Here is a 22,696-nt window from a genome sequence, read left to right as displayed (position 1 = left end):
TAAAGTCTATGCGGGATTTTGAAATCTCGTATGGAATGGGTTAAAGAGCACTCTTCAGGCTAGCGATGACGTCGGGTCGTTGTCATTCTCTTCGTCTGACATGACGTCATCATACAGATCGTTGAAAGCCGTCACGTCTTGGAGTTTGGTGCTGACGCCCTCTTTGTCGGCCAGGGTGCGGAGAAGGTCGCTCTGTTGCTTCTGTATGAGCATCATTGTGGCAAGTCTGGGGAAAGAAAGCAAAAAACAAAAACAAAAACAAGAGGAGCTTACATAGAATGTATCAGTGTGTAGTCAATGATGGTTCAAATCATGTACCAAATTTTAAACTACTGAAACAAAACAGGAGTATAGCTATGATATCATATCACCAACTGATAGGTCTTATGTAATCCAATTTGGCTGTTATGTTAACATTCTCCTTGAATAGGCCTACTTGGAAATGTGCTTTCACGGCAACGTAGAGAAACCGCGTTAAGACTCCATCCATGACTTTTCTCAAAAGAACTCTGTCCCATATTGTTTTTTGGTTGTTGTTGTTTTTTTTCTCAGAAAACTGTAATCTCATGCGCAGAATGTAACGTACAGTAGGCCCCTACTCCGAGCTGGCAGGCTTCTTAACATTCTCCACCACCGTATCCATGAGCCATTGTCATCGTATACAAACGAGTGGGTATAGTGAGAACGACAGGGTTAGATAGTTTCTGGGATTCATAGATAAGGTCTCCGATATCGCAAGAGATTTCAGATGAAAACCTCACTGCAGCTTGATGATAATGGAATCAAAAGTATTTATCAAATGATCCTAATCCATTCATATATTATTTACTGCCTCATATTCGGATTGATATTATGGTTTCCAGTCAAACCATAGTAGGGTAGTAATTTCTTTTCCTTTACAGTTCGCATCTGGCAAATTTATGACAATATGAATGTAGCATAGTGGTTGGTCTAAAGCGACTGCTCGCTAAAATCCGAGATGTGCCTTCACATCATAATCGATTATTATGCTGCTTCTAACAATGACTTTATCATCTAATGCTTAGGACCTATATCCCGTCTACTTCTTCATGAAAATGTGCCCAAAAAAAAAAAAAAAAATCATGAGATCATAATATCAGCGTTGAAGATCAAAGATCATACTAAATCTCGAAAATTTGAAACTCTTTGAGATATCCAAAATGATGTAGCTGGAAAACTTGTATATCTATACTCTCATGATATTACTTCAAACAAAAATTCTGAATGTATGAAACTTCATACGAGTACGACGGATGTACTCGACTTACGTGCTCTTTTGCCGCTGCAATTCGGCCAAGACGTGCTCGGCCGTTCTCGGGTCAGACTTATCGTCCCTTTCGACTAGTGCGTCGTTTTCATCAGGGAACAACTGAAAAAAAAAATCAAAAGCATTTCAAACGTCATCCTTTGTTTTATGTGATTTTCGTATGTTTTATTTGTTTTTGTTTCATTTATTCATGAGCTAATAGCATGATGATATAAATGTTTGTCAAATAAAGAGTAATACGTAACCATTCACACTCTTTTCGAATGTTTTTGAAGAAAGAATGCTAGTCTGGTCTGCCAGTCAAATTTGTCAAGTTAGGTGCGGTAAACCGTAAGCGTCGTGTTCGTCTCTATTTCTTAGTTAATTAATTCTTAATTATAGGGTATGAGAAATCCGGTTGTGAGCAGACTTGTCTATCCCTTTGCCAATAGTACTTGAAATATTATTGTTACTATAAAAATTTGTGTGCTAGACGAATCATTATGTAGAAAATACATCTCTTTACATATGCGTTCGCTGAATTTACACAAACATGGTGGAGGAATTATCCTCTTCCATATTCCTAGAGGACTTACCCAAGAGAGGTACTTCCCGCCCCGGGGCTTCACCGTGACTACGTTCTCAGGCTGGTAAAGGATTCTCTGCATACAACGAGGCCACTTAACTTCCATGTGATAAACATAGTTCGCCTGCACAGGGTTTGAAGCGCGCGAAGCAATATTAATATTTATAGTGTAACTCCACTACTCCGTCATTACCAACAGACTTTGACGAAGAGAATGAATACCAGATAACCAGAATGGTAAAAGGTTCGTCTATAAAATCAGGCATTTGTTTTGTTTTGTTTTGTTTTGTTTTGTTTTATTCGTTTTTAATACGGTTTAAAAACAGACAAAACGAAATATTCTGTGGAACGGTTGTTATGTTTTCATTTGATTTGCAATAAAACCGAAATTAAATTGAATTGAATTGAATTGAATTGAATCGATTTGAAATTCCGTGTTTTACTTCCTATCTAAACGTCTCTTGTCATCTCCCAGACTCAACGAAATAATAGTCTTTTTTGTTGTTCTTATTGTTGGTATAATCATTGCTTTATATTGTGATCATTATAATTGTTTTGTGCATGCTAGCGTCATATCATATCAGTATATCATAATATTGTGCCACTGTTGAACGTGGAACAGTTTACCCAGCACCAATATAGAAAAGCAATGGAAATAAGAGAAGTAAAAACAAAATACCTGCATAGTATTTCTCCTGATAAACGCTTTCTTTTTGATCCCGTCAATGTCACCAACAGCGATACCGATCTAGATATTCGGAGTAAAGTAAAATATGACACATTTCAGCGGCCAGTAGGTAATGAAATAATTTACATGCGATTTTTTTTTAATCATCATTATCATTATTATTTGCAAGTGCATCAGAACATTATATATTTCCATCTGTTTTGTATGTCACGGTTCATGTAATTTTTGTTTTTAAAATATATACGCTTTCCTAGATACGCGTTTTGACGATGCCGATCCTTGTAAACTCACCAAATCATTTCATAAACGAACTATCTATTCAATGATATTAAGTAAATAGGAACTGTAGATAATTATTCTGAAACACATTTCTTTTCGTGTACATAATGCTGTTCAAGTTTGGATCCTTGGAAGTCTCTGACTACTACAGGACGTCTAGTTCACAAAGTGAAGGCCACTCAAAGAGATTTTTCTCCTCAGTACCATGTAGGGGGAACCCGGGGCAAGAAAGTGGACCAAAAATGTTTGTCCAGCCAAAAACGGGAATTCAAAGCAGAGTAAAGCAATATTTTTTGTTTATACTATTACCTGAGGACTACCGCTAACAAATGGCAGTAAAATTTGTTTTCAAATTATCAGTTTTATCAATTACTGTGAATTTGAAAAAAAGTATGAAAATTCCACTTTGCCCCAGACCATTGGGGCAAAGTGGAATACAAAACGCAATGCATGCGACGTGCGTAGAAACGCAACAAATTTCATTTTCCCCACAAGCCCATTAGTTAACATGTTCCACCTTGCCCCGTCCACTTTGCCCCAACCATGTATAATTTTCCCATCGTGCATCACTCTGACGTTGGCCAATAATTGTTAGCCCTGATATCACGATTTATGGAAGCTTATATTACTTTGTATTACTTTATATGGAAACAAAATCATTTTGAACTGAATTGAATTGAATTGAAATCCATGCGTTGTTGTTACCATGGTTTCCGAGATACTATTTCAGATAAGCATGATAATTTGGCATAAAATATATAATCATCAAATTGTTGGTTTTGAGGTATGCAAAACAGATATTTCCCTAAAGACACACATACGATTATTGATTTACGCAGCTCTGATATCAAAAGATGGAGCATCCCTAGAGGGATCTTAATGCATGAACTTAAGATTCAAGACTGAATATAGGTTTAATGGGGGTGTTCCACTTTGCCCTGTGTTCCTCTTTGCCCCAGGTTCCCCTACTCATCAAGCTCTTTGAGGCCCCTGCATCACCTGTGCATGTCACTACAAAGTCACTTCGCAACGAGCACGTCAAATAATATCTCACGCCGTTATTATACCCATAACAATACCTACGTGTATCTTTTTGTTTGATCACATGACGCATTATTATTTTTGCAACTTACCGTTAAGTTGTTGATGACGACTGGCATAATGAGGAGAAATATGACAAATAGAGCGTAAATTGTAAACTCAAACGGTGACAGGTCGACGTCCTCCGCAAAGATGTCGCCCTTGTTGATTTCTCCCAGCATCATGGTCAGTACGGACAGGAAGGCCATCGGCATGTTGGAGAAGGCGTACTTGGGGGGGGGGGGGAGGGGAGGAGGAGGGGGAGGGGGGAGAAAAAGATTGTCAAAAATGATCAAGAACAAACTTATGTCTATTAACGTCTATTCATAGGGGTTAATGTGGGGGGGGAACGGATCGTCACAAGTGAACAGCAACAAATTCTGGCGATATCTGTATTTTTTTCTTCTTCGTTTAATGTTATTTTGGTTTTGCATTACCCTTATGTTATTGTATTTTCTAGCTTTCTTGTATAGATAGCACCAGTGCGCGTATAAAAAGCGCCATATATAAGTGCAATTAATATAGGCCTAGCTATCATTATCATTAATCGTGGTTTATATTATAAGTGCGTCTGAGTATGCAGTGGTCAATGTAATCAATGTATACTATCAATGCGTGGAAAGCACATCATTGCATTGCAGTGCACATCAATGCAATGATCTACTTTGTGTATTGCGCGTAGGAAAGGAAATCTTGTGACTAAATGATTTAAAGGATGCCTTTCCACAAAATTTCATTTTCTAAATAAAAAGTATGCATTCCCTCGACTTGCTACTGACACGTGTGTTCCCCCTGCTTTCTGAAAGAAGTGAGTCAAGCGATCTTTCATTTTGCCAAAAAATATTATGAAAATAATAACACTTATCAGCTTATGTTGATTTCTAGTTATATATTCCCTATAGTTATAGAACTTTACAAATAAGCTTGTTTAGGTTGTAAGCTAACCCCGAACAGTCAGTATTTGTGACTGAAAAATGGCAAACAGATAAAAAAGTTCAGACCAGATCACATAATGATACAAAATAAAGGAAATGAGATGTTATGATAATTGACCAAATTGTGAACCCTAATTGAGACTGAGTTCTCATTTGCTTTCAGAATTAAACGTGAATGATTGTATGTCATGTACATTAATTCCATGCACAGGACTGACGTTCAGTGTATTAGGACTTTAAACACAATAAAGTGCAATGTAGGCCTACATAATCATTGGGCCATCATGCGCTAGCCGTCAAACTCTCTATTAAAAACAAAAGAAAAAAAGAGTGATGACAAATGACAATTACACGAATTGGCTTGAAGACCAGACATGCCAGATGGAAATCAGATCTATCGGAATTACAATATTGAAATAGACAAAGTGAGTATTGTTCCTAGTGAAATATAGATTAGTAGACAAAACAGTAATTAGACAAAGTAGACTAGATTAGATTTAGACGGAAAACAGACCGAATGGTATGAGACGAAATGAGGCAAAAACTACGTAGACGAGATGCCAATTACATTATTTGGCCAGTAGACGCCGTGGAGACGTAATGGCAATTAGCCAAAATGGGCATCAGACGAAATGATGATTAAACCAACCATTGCCAATTGGCTATTAGACAAAATTGATAATAGACCAAATGGGTTTAGCCATGTTGATGTTAGACAATCTGTGGACTAGACCACCTGGCATTAGACTAGGTGACAATAAACCTATATAATATGATTATTATTTGGGTATGGAAGGTTAGTCCTGTATGAACACATACCATTCTTACCATGGTTCCAAGGCACATGTTGAATGACACGCTGAATGCGATGATGAACATCACATAAACTGCCATGGCCTGATTTAGAGAGAAAGAAAAAAATATAAATAGAGAGACAAAAAAAAATCCTCGAATGATTTCTAAATTTGATAAATATTCTCAAGACATCGAAATATAGTGTAATATAATATAATGTAATATGATATAATATAATATAATATGATATAATGTAATGTAATGTAATATAATATGATATAATATAATATAATATAATATAATATAATATAATATAATATATTATAATATAATATGATTCTGATATAATAAAATATATTATAATATAATGTAATATATCATAATACAATATGATATGATATAATATAATATAATATAATATAATATAATATAATATAATATAATATAATATAATGCAATATAATATAACATGATATAAACACACTTACATTCATGCAATATAAATTTGCATTAATGCATGTACAAGTAAATCGGTAGCGACTAAAAACTCGAACACGTTACCACTTACCCATATTCATAGAACACTAATCTTTCGCCTATATCATAGTTGGATTGTTAACCATTAGCCAAACCTGTAGCAACACAATATTCTTGGTTGTTTTACCAATATTTTTAAAATGGGGCAATCCTAAACAGCTAGACTTTATAACAGTGTACCTCAAAATCTTGTATCCCCCCCCCCCCCCCCCCCCCTGTCACCAAATAAAATTTGTGTTCATACAGGGTGTCACGATCCGGTCTTATTTTCCCCAAACATGTGCCAAGGACTTAGGGCTAGCCTTAGGGCTGTGATAAGGTTTCAGGTTTAGTTTGATGTGAGGATTAGGATTAAGGCTATAGAGTTATGTTTGTGGGTAGGTTTTATGTTTGGCTTAGCGTGCAGACATTTCATGGGAGCGATTGTCGCAGGAGTAAATGTCGTGGAACCCATGCACAGCTAAAGATAATCGTAAGAAGATGAATAAAGACAGCACCAGCATTTGTTATCTTGTCTATGTGTGTGACGACGTCGGCACAGACGCCAAATAGTCAAGAAATTACTTCCTTTTCGATTGTTTGGTAATACTTTTTATTTATCATTTTCAAAGTCAGCGTGAAGGCGAAGCTGTATGTTTACTTCATACTCTTACCTTAAGAATAGATGTGAATGTTTCAATGAACATGAGCACGTACAAACCAGTGGCATGGAATCTAGAAGAAGACGTAGGAAAAAAGGGGGAATAAAACGTCACAATCAGTAATGATAGTCAATAAGTTCCTTGTCTGCCAAGATCAGTCTTCTACAGGAAAAATTTTCTCTGATGATTTCTTCTATGCTGTCTTTAGAGACATTGTGACGTCATCAGCACGAACCTGAGTATATTCCCCAGAGGTATAAACCCTGATGACTAATTTTCACTGTCCAATATAACTGCGTACATATCAAACTGCTATGAAACGCTCTGTCCTGTGTTAGGTTTCAAACATTATAACGTCATTTTGGCAATTACCGTCTACCTTTGATATCATATCACACAGTGTGTATTTTGTGTGTGCGTTCGTGTGTGTGTTCGTGTGTCTTGTTTTCTTTCTGATTTGTTTTTCTATCTCTAAAAACATGAACACAATACCTAGATTATAACAATTCAACGACGACTCAATCATTTAAGCAATAGTTTTTTAGTCTGATGGTTTATGGTCGTATGATTCGGAATGTCATCACACGAATTATTAGATACTTGTTATTTTTTATACACAGTGTCACGAAAAATGCATGTCAGTTTACAAACGCAGAGTAACGGGAAAAGAAAAACCCATTCAGGAAACCGTATAATCGAATAAAAATAAAAAGCTTGATTATAATATGGTTTTCTTGAAAGAAATGAAAACAAAAGAAGTAGACCTCTACTCTTCTATCTACGCGACATACCCCCTGAAGTACATGATGAATTTCATCCAAACGCAGAAGACGGCAATGATACCGGCGTTCCAGTTGTAGAAGCACGGGGGACTTCCCGGCGGCATGACGAACACCGTCGCGGTGATGATGGTCACCCAGTCAATGAGATTGCTGACGTCGGTGAAATATTGGAAACGCTTTTGGAGAATTTAAAACGTGACAGGAAATTGCGTCATTGCCGGAAATGCTGACAAACAGGTCTCATACTTGTAAATGATCTTGTACCGAGACGTGAATCAAAATATTGGAGAAAAGTGCATGAAAGCTTATATGTGCTCCGTCTAGGGTATCTAAACGGAAAAAAAAGAAACCTTAAAGGGATCGTATAGTTTTGGTTGAGACCTGACTTCAGATTTTTGGTGAGATAATTATACTCAACTTCTTGAATATGAAATATGAATAAGCGTGTCATTCCAAGAGGGATTCAACTTTTAATTGTTGAAAATTGGTTTTGAAATGACTTAGATATCCAAGAGCAATCCTAATAAAAGGTGGTATCATGCACTTTTTATTACGATCGCTTTGTTCTACTTTGTTTCTATATGTCTCAGCCATTCCAAGACCGATTTTCATCCAATAAACTTTGAATTTATCCTAGAATGGTATGTTGTGTATTATTTCATAAGTGGGTTTTTTTATCTAGCAAAAAGTTAAAAGCCCAATCCTCATCTCCACCAATAATATGCCATCTCTTTTCGTACTTTTATATCAATATAAACAGTGGCATGGTAAAACGTTTCTACTTGAACTGTGGTTCTAGTCCTTTTTGTCTAGCTTCCTTTGCAAGCAGATGGTTTTGATTCGTAATTTGCTGCATATCAAAATGTGTATATATTTTACTGAGCACTATAATAGTGCGAAAACAAACAAAGAAAGACATGAGGCTCAGATTCAAGCTAGATAAAGATGATGAGAACATTTATGTATGTTAATGATAATGATTACCTTGACATAATAGATAAGGATGATAACAACAAGCTAATTCTTTTTAACAACGTAACCTCCTGCGTTTATACAAAAATGACATTCAATTCTCTTTGAGCCCTTAAATCGTGTTTAGTCTACAGAATTTGACCCCTGATCAGAAAACAGAAATAAGACGAAACTCAAGTTCAAGTTCATGAATTTCTGCCGTCGAGATTTTATCATTGCAACTGATTAACAAAGTGCCCTATGTCGACGTAAATAAGCACTGAATTGATCAGTGTTTTAGTAGTAGCCATGACGAAAGAAATCATGAGCGTACATATTCCGATAGGATTCGAACCTACGATCTCCTGATCTCTGGACAGACCACTAGACCACCGAGCTTCCACCCGACAGCCAGTGCTGGCTTTAACCATGGTAGTTTGCAGCGGTTACTGCGTAATTCTTCAAATTCATGAAATTCTGCCGTTAAGTTGTTTTTATTGCAATTGATTAACAACTGGTTTAGTTCGTCGAATCTTACCCGATTTATGACCATGATTTCTTTTATCATGGCTGCTATACTAAAACACTGATCAAATGCTTATTTACGTCGATGTTGGGTAAATTGTTAATCAGTTTCAAGAAATTCAAGTTATTAATAAATGAGTAACTAAAAGCAATGAGAGGGTTTCTGTTTTATCGTATTGTTCGTCGTGAGCAGAGAACTACAAATAATTGAAGCTGAAAATGATGTAATGACGCTCTACCGCAGCAACAATTTTAACCTCTCAGTGCGTATACGCCAGTCGGCAACATAAAACCTAAAGTTCGATTTAAAAACTTATCAAAAAAGGATGATCAGGAGGTTAACACTTTGTCAAAATCAATCGCCACTGCAAACAAAGTGATTGTGCCTCCCTTACCATTATGTACATCTCAATCAGCTCTCCAAATGCGATACCCATTGTGTACGAAAGGACGGCATATCCCAGATAATAGGTTACGGGCTGGATGTAGAAATACCTGTCTTTCTGGAATTTGCAAAGAAATGATTCCAATTCAGAATATTGAATCTATGAATGTACATACAGTAGAATTCACACATACAGAATGTGCATAGAAAAAGAAAAAGAAAACGACCATATCAAAGGAAATGAATGTTTGGTCTAGGTATAGGTCCTACGAAAATAATGGTTAGAAAATTAATCATTATCAGGATTGAGGGAAACAAAATTAAATTTTCTGGGTTAGCAGTGGTGAAAAACAAAATCAAGAACATAGAAAGAACACTTTCCTTTGGTTCCAAGGCTCGTTTTCACTATCTTAATATTGCTTTGCTTTAAAAGGTGAAAATCTCCACTATATTTCCATTTCTCAGCGTGTAATAATGCAGAAGTATAGAATCGAGTTTATAAATACCTCTGTGTTGTAGTAGACGTACCACGCCAGTTCCGGATACCGGGTGAAGTTGTAGTACGGGCAATCACCCCACTCATTGATGTCAGGGTTGTAGTAAGCTTCGGTGTAAGTCGGGGTAAATAAACTGTACGCCGTCACCACAGCTATGAACATCATGTACATCAGCAAGTCCGTGAAGTAGAAGAAACGCCCAAATTTGTCCCTGAACGTTTAGAAGGACAATCAACAAAATATTCTTGAGTAATTATGTCTTTATTAGTAATTCTAAATATCGATGTCGATGTTCGCTATGTTAGAAAAAAAGACCTAATCTAATATGTGATGTTTTTTCTTAACGGCACAGACATAATGATGATTTGTATTATGCAGCAAAACAAGACCATTTAATTGACCGTTGATTTCCTACACCAGTACACTACTTTCAGAAGCTTTGAGATATCTTGGTCTGTCTTACCATTTTCGTTTGAGAATGTTCTGCGAGAGTTCGTGTTCCAGGAGCTTTTCCCGCCCAAACTGGCACATCGTCTGCAAAGGAACGTGTTCAGTATCATGATGCCGAGTGATTATGGCGCTTGCGTATTAATTTACTGAGGCATATTGTACGTCGTCAAAATGATAGCTACGCAGTTGCTGATTCGACAAAAAAATAATGAAAGTGTTCTAAACACTACATTCAATAATGATTGAGCATAAAATACGGTATTAAACTAAAACATGAGACAAGTACAAACCACGAAAAGGGTTTAAGGGAGATAGGTGGGACGATATCAAGACGATATTTAAAGGGTTTCTAATCGTTTCTATCTCGTTGTTTGTACCAAGTTGAAAGACAGAAAGACTTTAAAATAATGCGTAGGTTGGAAAGGGAGATAGATGTTTGGGAAAGAGAGATGTAATTAAAATCACCAGGGATAAGCAGTAGGACCTATGAGACGTGCCTCACACAATCAAGTGACACGATCAGCAACATAATTAACTTGGCAGCACGTTAATGCAACATTATGTGTATGTTCATTGGGATTTTCAAAATGAAAAAAAAAAGTCCAGTTCCACTTACCCTAAGAGCGAAATATCGGCCGCTTACATTAGTCGATTCATCGTCTGGTCCTGGATCGATGTACTTGTAATCATACCTGGTCTGAAGAAACGACACAAATACACATAGAAACACATACAGACGTAATCGCTATCAATTCATTTTTTACAGAAACCATAGTCATGCTATCCGTAAAGTCAATGAACAGATGTATAGATTTATCACCACCCGGAAGCAGTAAGCGCTATAAATTCCTTTATCATAGTTTCTAAACATTCCATTTTCTGCCATTTTTTATTAAGGTTTTGGGAGTGTTTGAGCAACACAAGCTGGATGCATGATATATTTTTGTTTACGTATTTGTTGTTGTTGTTGTACAAAGCATAGAAAAAATACTCAAATTTCTCAATTTAATTTGTATTTGTGATGTAGGCCTATTAACTATTTGTTATATTTTTGCTTCTTTCATTTCACAAACAAAGTTTTACGTAAGTGCAAACAAACCGAACTCAGCAACTCAGCCTACATAAAACTTTGTGTCAAGCATTAATTCGGTTTAAATGCACGACGGTTAGAGGACACGTAAGTTTTCAGTCACTTCACTCATCTGGGCAGTGATATAGTGTCAATACCGCAAAAGTTATACACGTCATGCCATTTAAAGGTGGTAGACTTCCGCTACAGCCTCTTTCAATGATATCATGGCAAATCTTACGATGAAGGACGGATTCTTCGGATCGTTGATCGACGTCTGGTGAACGCACCGGTCCATGACGAGGAGCGCGACGTCGGGTAGCTTCTCGATGAGAGCCTTCATGGGCGAGATCATCTGTTCGTCCCTGCTCTGCATGGCCACCCGCCAGCTGATCAAATAGGAAGTAAAGTGCACATGCCAAGAAATCACCCATCAAAATCGGCTTTACAGAGTAAAAAAGGTTGACTGGTTTTAACAAAGATCAGCGCCAAACCTGTAATGGACTCACGAATTGAATGGCTGAAAATGTCTTGAATTAAATAGGTCATGTCTAAAATAACAAACAAATAAACAACTCTGCAGCAGACAGTAACAAATGCTCTGACTGCATGTCAGATGCAACATGCGATTTTTTTTTTTTTTAAAGAACAGTCGCAGGACACATTTTATTTCACCGATAGAGATATATCACGCATAAACTTATGGAAACATATTGAATTTTGTAATGAAAATGTAAAACATGCGGTACGAATCGGATTGTGCTCTGTTCCACGATATTTTCAAACGCAGAGTTTCAAGAGGTAGTGCGATTAACAAGCATATAACTTGTGTTCGACATCGTACTCACTCTTTGCATTTGATGATAGCGGCTGCGATCTCGCCCTGCTCCCTCTCGATGGCCAACTCGAGCGGTGTGAAACCCTGGTCGTTGGAACACGACTGGTCGGCCCCGGCTCGGATGAGGAGATTGGCCGCCGCGATGTGGCCCGCATCGCAGCACAGATGGAGGGCCGTGTTCTGACGGCGGGTATTATAGGATGGGATAAAATTGTCACTCAACAGCTTAAAGGGATCGTATAGTTTTGGTTGAGACCTAATTTCAGGTTTCTGACATTTTTTGGTGAGATAATGAGAAACCTCTTATGAAATATGAAAGAGCATGTAATTATATGAGGAATTCAACGTTTATTTGATGAAAATTGGTTTTGAAATGGCTGAGATATCTAATAAAGTGTGGGACCCACACTTTATTACGATCGCTTTGTTCTACTTTGTTTCTGGATGTTTCAGTCATTCCAAACTCGATTTTTCATCAAAGAAACTTTGAATTCCTCTTAAAATGGTATGCTCTGTACTATATCATATGTGTTTTCTTGGTATCTCGCAAAAAGTTAAAAGCCCAAATCTCATCTCCACCAATACTGTACCATCCCTTTAATCGCCTGATGATAGCAGAGGTACATGTGATGTGAAGATTCAAGGAAATGTCGAAAGTCCAACTGCTTTATGAACGATTTCATGTTAGATTTACCGTACTTATTTCTAATGAGATTTCATCAGTAACGATCCAGTCCATTGCTTATCAAGGCTTCACCTTTTAAACATGAATACTGTAATCATTTCATCCAAAATAGTGTCTCTGTGAGCATAATTTTCGGGGTTTTGTAAAGGTTAATATTACCCGGATAATTAGCATACCTTAGTCTTGTCGATGGCGTTGACGTCACAGTTATGTTCAATCAGAAGACTCATAGTCATCACGTGATTGTTGGCGGCAGCCAGGATCAGTGCCGTGCGATATTCGTCGTTACTGCATTTTTGATTAGACGAGATTTAGTCTTGATTGAAAAATTTGTCATAACAATTATGATAATGACAACGATAGGCAATGGTCTAATTTTACGGGTGCACACCACGAACTCGACACCCACGATTCATACAGCCCATGAGCCATACACTATATACGTGAACACTATAAGGCCCACGAGCTCGACATCGGGTGAAAAAGGACCACGATCTATACGGTCCACAAGCTAGACACTAGGCAAATAAGGCCCACGAGTTAGACACTAGAGTCAAACAAAAATGATGACGGGGCATAACTTAGTAGTGTCGAAATCGTGGACCTTTTGGTATGACTCTTTCTTCTTCAATTCGTCTCCCTCGATCTGTACAAATGAATTGGTAAGATCTCAACTGCTGATCGCAACTGCTGACACGATGAATAAAAATCATACCACATGAAGTATATTCACCCCTCTTCTTAATAATATCTTGCTCTGATTAATAGGCCTTGCCCGCCTTGGACTATTTAACATAACAGTGTCTGAATTTCAGAGCTTATACTTGTTCCATGTTCATCGTGCCACTGCCAGCAACCAGGGATTGCCTTGTGGTAGTGTCGCTGCCGTAGATGACAGGCTCGGTTCTTGCTGGTTCCTTTTCCCCCCGACATGTTTTCCCGAAATGTTGATCAGCAGTTTCGATCGCACTAATAACAGTGGGGGATATATTGAAGAAAATTCATACCCAAAGGTCCACGATTATCGTATTGCGATAAAGCAAATAATGAGTTCTGGGCGTAAAGACAGATTGACTGGTACACGTACACCTTGGAGACGTCTGCTCCCATCTTGAGCAATGTCATGGCAACCCTATGGTGACCATAGTAACAGGCTGTTAGCAAGGGCGTCATCCCGTCCCGGTCATCTTCGTTGAGGAGATCGGGTGTGTCCCGGAGGAGTTCTTCCACGCAGTGGACGTAGCCAGCCCTGGTGGTGTGGTCAGGAGTGTGCAGGCGGCGGAAAAATAAAAAGCAACGACAATATACAGAAACATTTTCAAACTTACGTTGATATGTTTGTATTGTCACTCTTTGAGGAAAATGAAATAAACGAAACGAAGCAGACAAACAAACGAACAAACAAACAAAGCCGGAGAATATTTAAAGGGGAAGCTTTCATGTGATGTTTCACTAATAAGGTTGTTGGGTCTTCAATGACAACGTTCAAAATACCAGGAACCACTGCTCATAAATCCACCCTGAAACCTCTGTACATCTCAGCTAAAAGCTTATTAGTGCCACAGTGAATAAGACAAGACAATTACTTTCCTTTTTTCACCTGTTCGGGTCCGAGAAGTCGAGTCGTGAGATTTTGTCATTTCGACTTCTCAGGTGTAAAAAGGCGAAGAAGGCTAGATATGACTATGAGATCTGGTTTTTCTTGTTTTCTCGGACCCAAGAAGTCGAGAAGACGAGATCTCGCAAGTTGCCTTCTCGCTTTCCCTCCTTTTTTCTTTCCCGGACCTGAAGAGGCCGAGAAGGCGGGGAATTATCTTGTCTCCTGTGTGGCACTGGTAAGCTACCTTACTCGGCAGCAAACTAACAGGAATCTATCATTTTTTTTTTTGTTTCAGTCATTTATAAAGGGGCGAAGGCACTGGATAAGAGTTATTTGAGTTTATCAAACACGCGGCCTTGTTATAAATGCATCGTTTACATTGGTTTGAAAAATGTTTCATCTTGTAAAATAAGTCATCGGCTAGATCGGCTAGATCATAGCGACACAGTACCTTAGTAACATAAGTGAGAATTCCATCTGTCTGTGTTCCAACAATATTAACCTTATCTTGCTTTGCTAATGATTTTAGAAACAAAACTGGATTCCATTCCAGTAACAGAAATCTCAACTTAGACTTGAGGAGCGAGTCGACTTACTGAGCAGCCACGTGAACAGGTGTTTTTTCTAGTCCGTCCCTGGCATCAGATCGGGCCTTGTATTCCAGCAACAGCCTGACAATCTGGTATGTCATTTGAAAAGAAGATATAACATCTATAGTCCTAAATATGGGACAACGATGACTAATAGATATAGTATTCAGTGTCAAATATGATCTCCTACGAACGCGTCGTAAAATTATGTTTGAACACAGCTGAACATTTATATCAAAATTTACTGAACTGACAGAGTGAAGTGAACATGACCAAAAAAAAAAAAGAGAAATTGAAAATAAAAGAGGAAATATATAATTCACTAATAACATCAAAGTATTAGTTTGCGATGATATACAAATGGATGAAAGAAAGATAATATTAAGGATACTAATCAATGTTATCCTCTATGCGGAAAGCAGATTTAAGAAAGCTCATGCTTCACATCTCCATCCCTCTGCTTAAATAATCTCTCATTTGATCCTGTCCTAATTTTCTTCATGCATGCAGCGTTTGTCTCAGTTACCATAAACAACATCTTATAACAGTGTATGATGAATATAAGCACTGTTTTTCTGACGGCTCTATCCATACAGTCGGAAAACACTTCAAGCTGTGAGGATGATTCAAATATCATTTCTTCATATGAAAATCAGTGACGTCATAATAGCGACCCCACAACTCTACCTCGACGTTGCCAACTTCAGCGGCGTAGTGCAGAGCCGTCCTCTCGAAGATATCGGGGAGGTTGTTGAGGTCCTGCCCGCCGTTCTTCAGGAGGAACGCCACGAATTCCGGGTGATCCATCTCAGCAGCCCAGTGGAGAGGGGACTTGTGATGGTGATCGAAGACTGCAGGGTGGAAAGAGAACAAACAAATTGGTAAATTTGATGACGAAGGCAGAATGCAATGTTTATAATCAGTAACTTATACTTATAAACATAAGTTTATACGGATTTTCTAATTTGATATCTATTGTCCTTTCAAAGAATGTTGTTTGTCAGTGGAATACATCACTTAGTCACATCATTAATTCTAATTATAATCATTTTGATATGCATACTAGAAAGCTAAGAAGCTATTCATTTAACTCCAACGGAGGTGTACGTTCCATTTTTACTGTTTTGGTTGGGTTTTTTTACAGATGATATTGGTATATGATTCTAAGTTAGATGGAGCTTTCAAATTTGAAAAACGATTATAAGTGCTGATGATATTATGCTGCGTTTCACTAGCACAATATTTGATATGAAGAAAGTGTAAATGTTGTTTTTCTGTCTGTCTGTCTGCCTCTCTCTCTCTCTCTCTCTCTCTCTCTCTCTCACACACACACACACACACACACTCTATCAGTTTGTTTGGCCGTTTGTTACTTTGTTTAGTCTGTTTTGTTTTTTTAGGCAAGTATCATCTGATAGATCGAAGGAGTGATATTTCTCAGTCACCGTTTATGTCGGCGCCACGAGTTAGTAGCAGATCTCCGGCCGGGACATGCCCCTTCCAGGCGGTGCATAGCAGGGGAGTGAAGCCGTTATTGTCGACTTCATCGATCACGGCTCCCTCGTGGATGAGCAGAGCCACGGTTTCCACCCGATTGTACAGGGCAGCTCTGTGATTAGGTGAGAACAACAACAGTGGCACAGTCTGGATTACCATTAACATGCTTACCCTGCTCTCAGCAAAAGCTAATATCTTCGAAATTCCATAACAATACTGGAGTAAATCATGATTCAGAAAGTCATCTCTGTCAACTTTTTGAGACATTTCCATTTAATGCAGTGTAGTGAAAAATAACATAATTTCCTCAGTCAAGCTTCAACGACAAATGCAAACTCTACCATTCCTTACAGGGTAGGATTGTTCGAAGAACATTCAATAAGTATCAGCGACAGATATCACTACCTGTGTAGTGGCGTCATTCCCTCGTCGTCTACCAGCTCGATGTCGGCACCGTTCCTGAGCAGTTGGTAGGCCGTGTCGGTGGCGCCGTTGACGGCGGCGATGTGCAGAGGGGTCATCCCGTTTGTCTTCTGGACATTGACGTCCACTCCGCCGTCCAGCAGAATCTGACTCACCTGCGATTTTCACAGACAGAATTCCACACTGTTTAAACGACATCATGTTTGCTAAGAATACTTTCGTTTGCTGCAAGCAATGTGCATCTGTGGTGGCATGGAACCATGATTATTCAGGAGAAAATCACGAACTATGACGAGTGTAATGATGATGACTGTGCTGGGGAAGAAATGTCGCTTAAGGACTGAAGATGACGCAGGTAAATTGCTATGTGGGTTTGTCACGTATCCGTTGACTAGGCGATAATTTCACAAAAGGTGATAAGGTGATACATCGAACACCTTTATATTTTGCATCTACCCCTGACATTTTTCTCTGCCATAAATTGTAATCTTTCATTGAAAAGAACAATCTATCCAAATCGATATCACGCCTTATATGTCGCTTGTGTTTTATTACTCCCACTATTACAATGACTTCTTGAAAAGATTGTACAGATGTCTGACACACAGAGACACAGAAAAAGGGGAAGGAGGAGGAGGAGGAGGAAGAAAAAGAAGAAGAAGAAGAAGAAGGAGAAGAAGAAGAAGAGTGAAAACGAATTCTTCACCAGATACCTTGGTTCTCCTCTTGGATACAGCAAGATGCAGACAAGTGTTGCTTTCGTTGTCTCTATCGGCAAGATAGTCTTTGATGCGAACTCCACTCCTCATAGCTACAATGTTTGTAAAATGAGAAAAAGATAATCTCTTCATTTTTTTTTTTGGTTGATCCTTATTCTATAAAAATCAAAAACATGCTTTGCATATCACTTGAATTTTATATAATTCCCGTCGTCACACAGACTTCTCATCATCAATGTTTGATATAATTTATAGCTGTCCGTTTTGAAGCATTTGATTCAAACTATGCTGAGAACTCATTTTATTGTTTTTGCCTATCAAACAACAACAACAAATATTATTTTGTTCTTACTGCTTTCATGCCACTGCTACCTAATGCCAATTGGTACTCTCTTCATCCAAACATCATCATCATCATCATTATTATTATTATTATTATTATTATTATTATTACTATTATTATTTGATAACAGGTTAAACTTCAGAAATGGATACTTCAAAATGATATCGCAAAGTTTGTTGGTACAATTTACCTTACATTCATTGCTATCATACGCCTGCTAAAGTACTAAACTTCTTTCTTTATTCATCTATTCATTTATCTTTTTAACAAAATGCTCACCACAGCAGACTCGAAACCTTTAATTGCCTGACATGGCATAACGGAAGTAAGCCGAGTGGCCATTATAAATACTTATAAATGCTTAATTTTATACCAGCGCAGTGTCTGCTTCGCGAGTCTAATAAGCACACCATCACAGCAGGACGAAAGCACACTCAATATTTTGCTCAAGTAGGCCCTATACAAAATTATTTCCTCTGTATGGCACTCAATGATTCGAGGATCCGTTATCATTCAATCAGAGTCTTTAACGAGGAAATGCTCGTACCTTTCTCAATGAAGATGTCGACCAGGTCTTCGTGCCCGCTGACGATGGCGTTCATGAGTGGAGTCATGTCGTTCACTTCTTTCGCCCGGATGTCGGCCCCGTGCTCGATCTATATACATCATTGTCCACGGTCAGAAATAAAACTACTTCGATACATAAACATTCGATTTGCAGAACTGAGATCATCTAGCTCACGTTTTGTAACGTTTTGTATTCTATCTGTATTCTTGTCAAACATAGCTGGCAATTTTGATCTAATTTACTCATGTTTTTTTTACATTTTGTTTTGCTTTTGTTTGTTGTGTATGTATTTTCTTTTCTATTTCATCAAAGCTATGTGATTTCTTCCATTCAAAATTTTAGAAACAAGGTAGATAATGATAGTAACGATCTTGGGCAGTGAATGGAAAAGAGACATTTCTCTAACTGTTCCTTTAAGAATTCTATACGAAATGAACTTACTAGCAATCTGCAGACGTGCGGGTTGCCGCTCATGGCGCCGTAATGTAGTGGTGTAGCGCCCTCGGAGTCCTGCGCGCTGACACTAGCCTTACCGAGTGATAAGAGCTCCTGTTATCGAGAAGTGTACAAAGTTTTATGACAGATAAGTACGAAAAGAAGATGGCACTTACTAAACATGGATATGATTTGAAATCAACAGATGGCGTGTGAGGCGTTAGCAACCGGGGAGCTTACGAAATAGAAATAATGATAAAATCTAAGGCACTGCGTTAACGCAAAATGAAAGATTCTTAGTTATAGGAGGAAAAACTTATGAACGAGAATATGGGTGTGTGTATTTGTGTGTGTTTGTGTGTGTGTGATAAAGAGCGGGGGAGGGGATGGAGGAGAGGAAAATATTTCTGTAATGAAGCATAACGTTAGCTTCTGATTGTAGCTCGCATGCACATCTCCTATAATAAATCACGTTACATTCACACAACGTTAAAAAGAAATGAAGGTTTGTTGATTTATTTCCCTAAATGACTTTATTACGTTGTTTGTTTGGTTGTTGTTGTTCTTTCTTCTTCTTTTTTTGTTCAAAAGAATCAGCAATTTTGGCTTTTGTTGTTACCTTGGTAACCGCAATATGTCCTCGCCTCGCGCTGATGTGAAGCGGTGTCATACCAGCGGTGGTGGCGCTCTCCACATTGGCGCACTGGGCCAGCAAGACGTGAGCGACTGCGGCGCTGTTCATGCGAGCGGCGAAGTGAAGAGGGGTGGCCTTTGTGTCGAGTGTCTTCACTTCCGTATCTGGGCCGACGACGCGTAAAGTATGGCTTAATTTGCATATTCTTCTAAAATGTACGACAGTACTGTCTTTCAATGGTATGTACGTATGGCATATACAAACAATATTATAATTATAATCGAACACTTGGTCTTTCAATTGCATGATTTACCCGGAAGAAAGAGAAACATGAACATCTTAAAATCATGGTATTTGGGGAATCACAACCTAAGGATGAAACTATAAACTTTGGGTGTAAACTCAACTTGAGAGTTGATGATAATACATAGGAAGATGTAACCGAGTACATGATTAATTTACTATTACATTGTCTATTGTTAGGAGGCCACTTATAAGAAGAAAAACAACAATAACCCACCACGGCATTGTAAATATTTCAGATCAACACACCGTCACTCACACATTTCAGGTGGAACTATGACAATTAACATTTGACCTAGTGCATGCTCATGATTTCTTACCGGCGCCCCGAATAACGAGATCTCTGGCTATGACGTCACGGTTGTTGATGGCGGCGTGGTGTAAGAGGGACATGTGATTTTTGTCCAGTTTGTTGAGATTGAACGAGCTGTACTTATCCAGCAGACTTTTCAAAATTTCCATGTCGCCATCTCGCACAGCCTTTGAAATTAAAAGACCACAAAAAAAAGAAACATTCAAACAAAGAAACAGACATAAAAACGTAAACAACAGAGTAAAAAATTGAAGAGGTGTTAGAATGACTATGATAATTATTAGGATAGTCTCTTCAAAATGAACAGTGATCACCAAGAGAATCTCGCTATTATTACTACCAGTTTTGCCAGGTATCCATCCCGAACTGAAATTTTCACACCACGTTCAAGGTGACTTCAGTAGATACTATTAAGTATACGATTAAGCAAAGAAGGTGGAAGTGGTTTCATCGTTGCCGAACGTGAAGAAAGGAAGTCACTTTGCTGCCTTGTAATATAAGGAATTAGTTATATTGGTTGTTAAAACACACGAACCTCAGAAAGATGATGGTGAAGATCTTATCACTCTACCACATACGTTTTGTATGGGTGTCCCCACAAAATATAAAACTTATGTTTTGGTCAACAACTTGACACACACACACACAAATCTATAACTCTTAGAATTAAAGGTCATTGCTACACAATTGGACATAATAACTTCGTATACACACGATAAATAATGTGCTTATGAATGTCATTACCAATGAAAAATAATATTTACTGAAAATTTTTGTGCTGGTGGAAAGGAGAATAATTGTGAAGCGATGCCATCATCATCTCGGGTAAATCGCATTTTAATGTCGTGGTTCACCGCTTTATGACAATTTGAACAGTAAAAGTTTTTTATGTAATTGAACGTCACTTTCTTTTGACTGAAAGTACTTCCATATTTTTGTTTTGGCTGTGGAGCTTCACTTACACTGTTTCAGCCGATTAGTTTACATAATGCAAGAAAGAAATAAGTCATTGCTCCTTAACGTGCTGAGGAATCTAACTATAGAGGAATATACGACATAATGAAATGAACCAGGGCGCTGAATATTATTTCATCCATTACTTACGTCAATGAGATTGACAATGACCAGTGGGGAGTGTTTTCTCCTCAGCTTTGTCTTCTTCAACTTTGTTTTCACATCCTTCAGCAAGCTATCTTTGTTGTATCTGACATAGGTATGGGATACAGCATCGTTTAGCATGACGTCACCGCCAGAAGGTTTCCCGCCATTCTTCCCCATGGTGACATCCCCAACGCCCTTCCCGTTGCCAGCGTCGTAGATATCCGTGGGAGGTTTCTGCTGCCGGAAGTCGAACTTCGAGTTGGTGAGGACCTTCCGGGAGCGATCCGACCGAGACTTCATGGGGACGCCGATTTCGACCGATCCAGCTTTCTGTCTGTAAGGTGGAGGTTGCGGCAGAGATCGATTCGAATCCCCGTGGTCGGCGCTGTACGCCGCGTTGTCTCGCCCGAGGTCGTTCAAACCATGCCCGAGGCTTCCAGCCGTCATGTCGTAACCACTCTGCACTTCTCGAAGCTCCAGACCTGTCTTGCTGAATCTCCTCCTGTGTAGGCGTGCACCATCCGTGTTATTCGTCGCCATGGTAACGTCTTCGTCCGACATCACGCTTTCCGCTGTTGACTCGGAGATCGCCGACAGGGGTAGACCACGGGAAAGGCTCGACAACCTGATCATCTGTGACGGTTCGATGTCGCCGCTCGGTCCGACGAGGGTCCTCTCGTCCTCCTCGCTAGTCAGGCTAGCATTGCTGTCCGAACTGGCCATGGCTGGATGTATCCCTTCACTGACCACTGATAGCCGACTGACCACAGACGCTCTTCAGGTGACGGTTCCCTCAACTCGCGTCAGTGCGTCATTCCTTTACCATGTTGTCTTAGTATAATTTGACTGTGCTGTTAAACCTGCATAGAATATGAAACATCTTCCTCGAATTATACACGTATAACAGAACGTGTTTTAAGGGAGAATGAAACATAATTGACAGGTGAATTCATATATCAAGGACTGATATGTGTCTATAATGTATATTCATGAATAAATGCATATACTGTATTATTCACAAGCTTCAGATCCACAAAGATATACGCACCCATGATTATTATCATAAGAAATATGTTTATACGTAGGCATATTACCTACATACAAACCATATGGATAAATAGACAGAATGATATAGAGATAGAAAAATTACAGGGCTGAATGTTACTACATGAATAAACTT

The 22,696-nt window shown here is 38.5% G+C and overlaps 1 protein-coding gene across 1 annotated transcript; it reads right to left on the bottom strand.

Moving 5' to 3' along the window:
• Positions 1-54: 54 nt before the first annotated feature.
• On the bottom strand, positions 55-22,239 carry LOC139740949 (uncharacterized). Its single transcript, XM_071651535.1, has 26 exons — positions 21,520-22,239; positions 20,423-20,582; positions 19,785-19,963; positions 19,172-19,279; positions 18,710-18,818; positions 17,814-17,911; positions 17,083-17,255; positions 16,626-16,789; positions 15,868-16,031; positions 15,187-15,269; positions 14,078-14,239; positions 13,167-13,278; positions 12,316-12,485; positions 11,709-11,856; positions 11,015-11,095; positions 10,412-10,482; positions 9,958-10,159; positions 9,462-9,569; positions 7,600-7,766; positions 6,821-6,881; positions 5,664-5,732; positions 3,954-4,130; positions 2,533-2,601; positions 1,864-1,977; positions 1,290-1,390; positions 55-226 (listed from the first exon to the last, which is right to left on the bottom strand). The coding sequence occupies exons 1-26, from the start codon at positions 22,237-22,239 to the stop codon at positions 55-57; spliced, it is 3,942 nt and encodes a 1,313-aa protein (XP_071507636.1).
• Between the last annotated feature and the right edge of the window lie 457 nt (positions 22,240-22,696).

The sequence above is a fragment of the Diadema antillarum genome, unplaced genomic scaffold, assembly GCF_040938485.1.
Source record: "Diadema antillarum isolate AM-2024a unplaced genomic scaffold, OU_Dant_1.0 seq00000891_RagTag, whole genome shotgun sequence".
Taxonomy (NCBI): Eukaryota; Metazoa; Echinodermata; class Echinoidea; order Diadematoida; family Diadematidae; genus Diadema; species Diadema antillarum.
Note: the sequence above shows the minus strand (reverse complement) of the source record. Positions and strands in the feature narration are given on the sequence as shown.

Bases quoted from the DNA above. Each gene is read 5' to 3' on its own strand.
- LOC139740949 (XM_071651535.1), bottom strand. From the start codon at position 22,239: ATGGCCAGTTCGGACAGCAATGCTAGCCTGACTAGCGAGGAGGACGAG. The intron at 11,857-12,315 runs GTGAGTACGATG...CTATTTGATCAG, and splicing joins GCTATCATCAAATGCAAAGA to CTGGCGGGTGGCCATGCAGA. The intron at 1,978-2,532 runs GTATTTTGTTTT...AACCCTGTGCAG, and splicing joins TCAGGAGAAATACTATGCAG to GCGAACTATGTTTATCACAT.